The sequence below is a fragment of the Plectropomus leopardus genome, unplaced genomic scaffold, assembly GCF_008729295.1.
Source record: "Plectropomus leopardus isolate mb unplaced genomic scaffold, YSFRI_Pleo_2.0 unplaced_scaffold24414, whole genome shotgun sequence".
NCBI classification, from domain to species: Eukaryota; Metazoa; Chordata; class Actinopteri; order Perciformes; family Serranidae; genus Plectropomus; species Plectropomus leopardus.
In genome coordinates, this window is record NW_024626507.1 from 1 (window position 1) to 1089 (window position 1089).

Below are 1089 nucleotides of genomic sequence, written 5' to 3' on the forward strand. Positions count from 1 at the left end.
TGTGCGTGCATGTGTGTGTTTGTGTAGTCTCTCTCCCTCAGCTGAAGGAGTTGGACTGGAGGGTGGACATGGTGACCGGCTCAGAGTCTCTCAGCCGGATGTCCGTCCCCACCTGCCTGGTTCAGCTGAAGGTGTGTACCAGGAGGTCACGGGTTCTCAGCCCGGACGATTATTGGGGCCGATATTTTTTTAAAAGCTAACGAGGCGCTTTTGGAAGGAAAATAGATAATTCTGCAGATTTATTTTGAAAGAGCCTAAGTAGCTGCATGTCTGCTGTCACTTCCTGTCTCTGCTGCGTGTGTGTGCGTGCGCGCGGTTTCTGTAACTCAACCAGTGTTTGTGTGTCTGACCTGCGCTCAGATGGAGGACTCGTGTCCGGCGGCAGGCGGGGAGTCGGTTTCCGCGGTGACGGTGGAGCTGAGCCGGGAGTCTCTGGACACCATACTGGACGGACTGGGACGCATCAGAGACCAGCTGTCTGTGGTCGCTGGGAAATAAAGACTCGCAGCCGATTGGCTGGTTAACAGTGACATCACCGCTCAGAGTGAGCGGACAGTCTTAGTGAAAGATCGTGATTTCATTCCTCATTTTCATGATCTGTGTTTTGTTTTGTTTTTCCTGGAAATTTTATTTTCGAGCTGAAAGATCCGTCGCTCGATTCACAGAAATGTTAATAATCTGATTCATCTTCTCAAAATATTTCTCAGTTCAAACTGTAAAAAACTTTGTTTTTTTCTTCAGATCAGTAAAGAAAGAATCTGTTTATTTTTCATCATGTTGACATCATTGTTGAATCATTAATAAAAAGATGAATGAAGTATAAAATATTAAAATAACCACAGTCAGACTGCAGGTATTTACTCATTTATTCTGCTTTTCCTGAAAATAAATGTGTCTTAGTAAAACTAACAGTGAGAATTAATTTTTTTTTTAATGTTGACATTTTTTCCTTTAAATGTTTGGTGAGTGAAAAAATTAAGACAATTTTTCTTTTAGTTAAAACATTTGGCAATTCTTATCCCTCAAAGTTTTTGGTTATTTTTTAAAGACTTTTGGCAATTTCTTTTTTCTTCTTTAATTGTAGTGCTT

At 41.3% G+C, this 1089-nt stretch overlaps 1 protein-coding gene across 1 annotated transcript; it reads left to right on the plus strand.

Annotated features, from left to right (window-relative positions):
* Positions 1-5: 5 nt before the first annotated feature.
* On the plus strand, positions 6-501 carry commd9 (COMM domain containing 9; the record flags this gene model as incomplete). The annotated part of the gene is made up of 2 exons (XM_042516504.1): positions 6-131; positions 361-501. Coding segments are annotated over 2 exons (264 nt in total), but the record flags the coding sequence as incomplete, so codon positions are not given.
* Positions 502-1089: the final 588 nt, after the last annotated feature.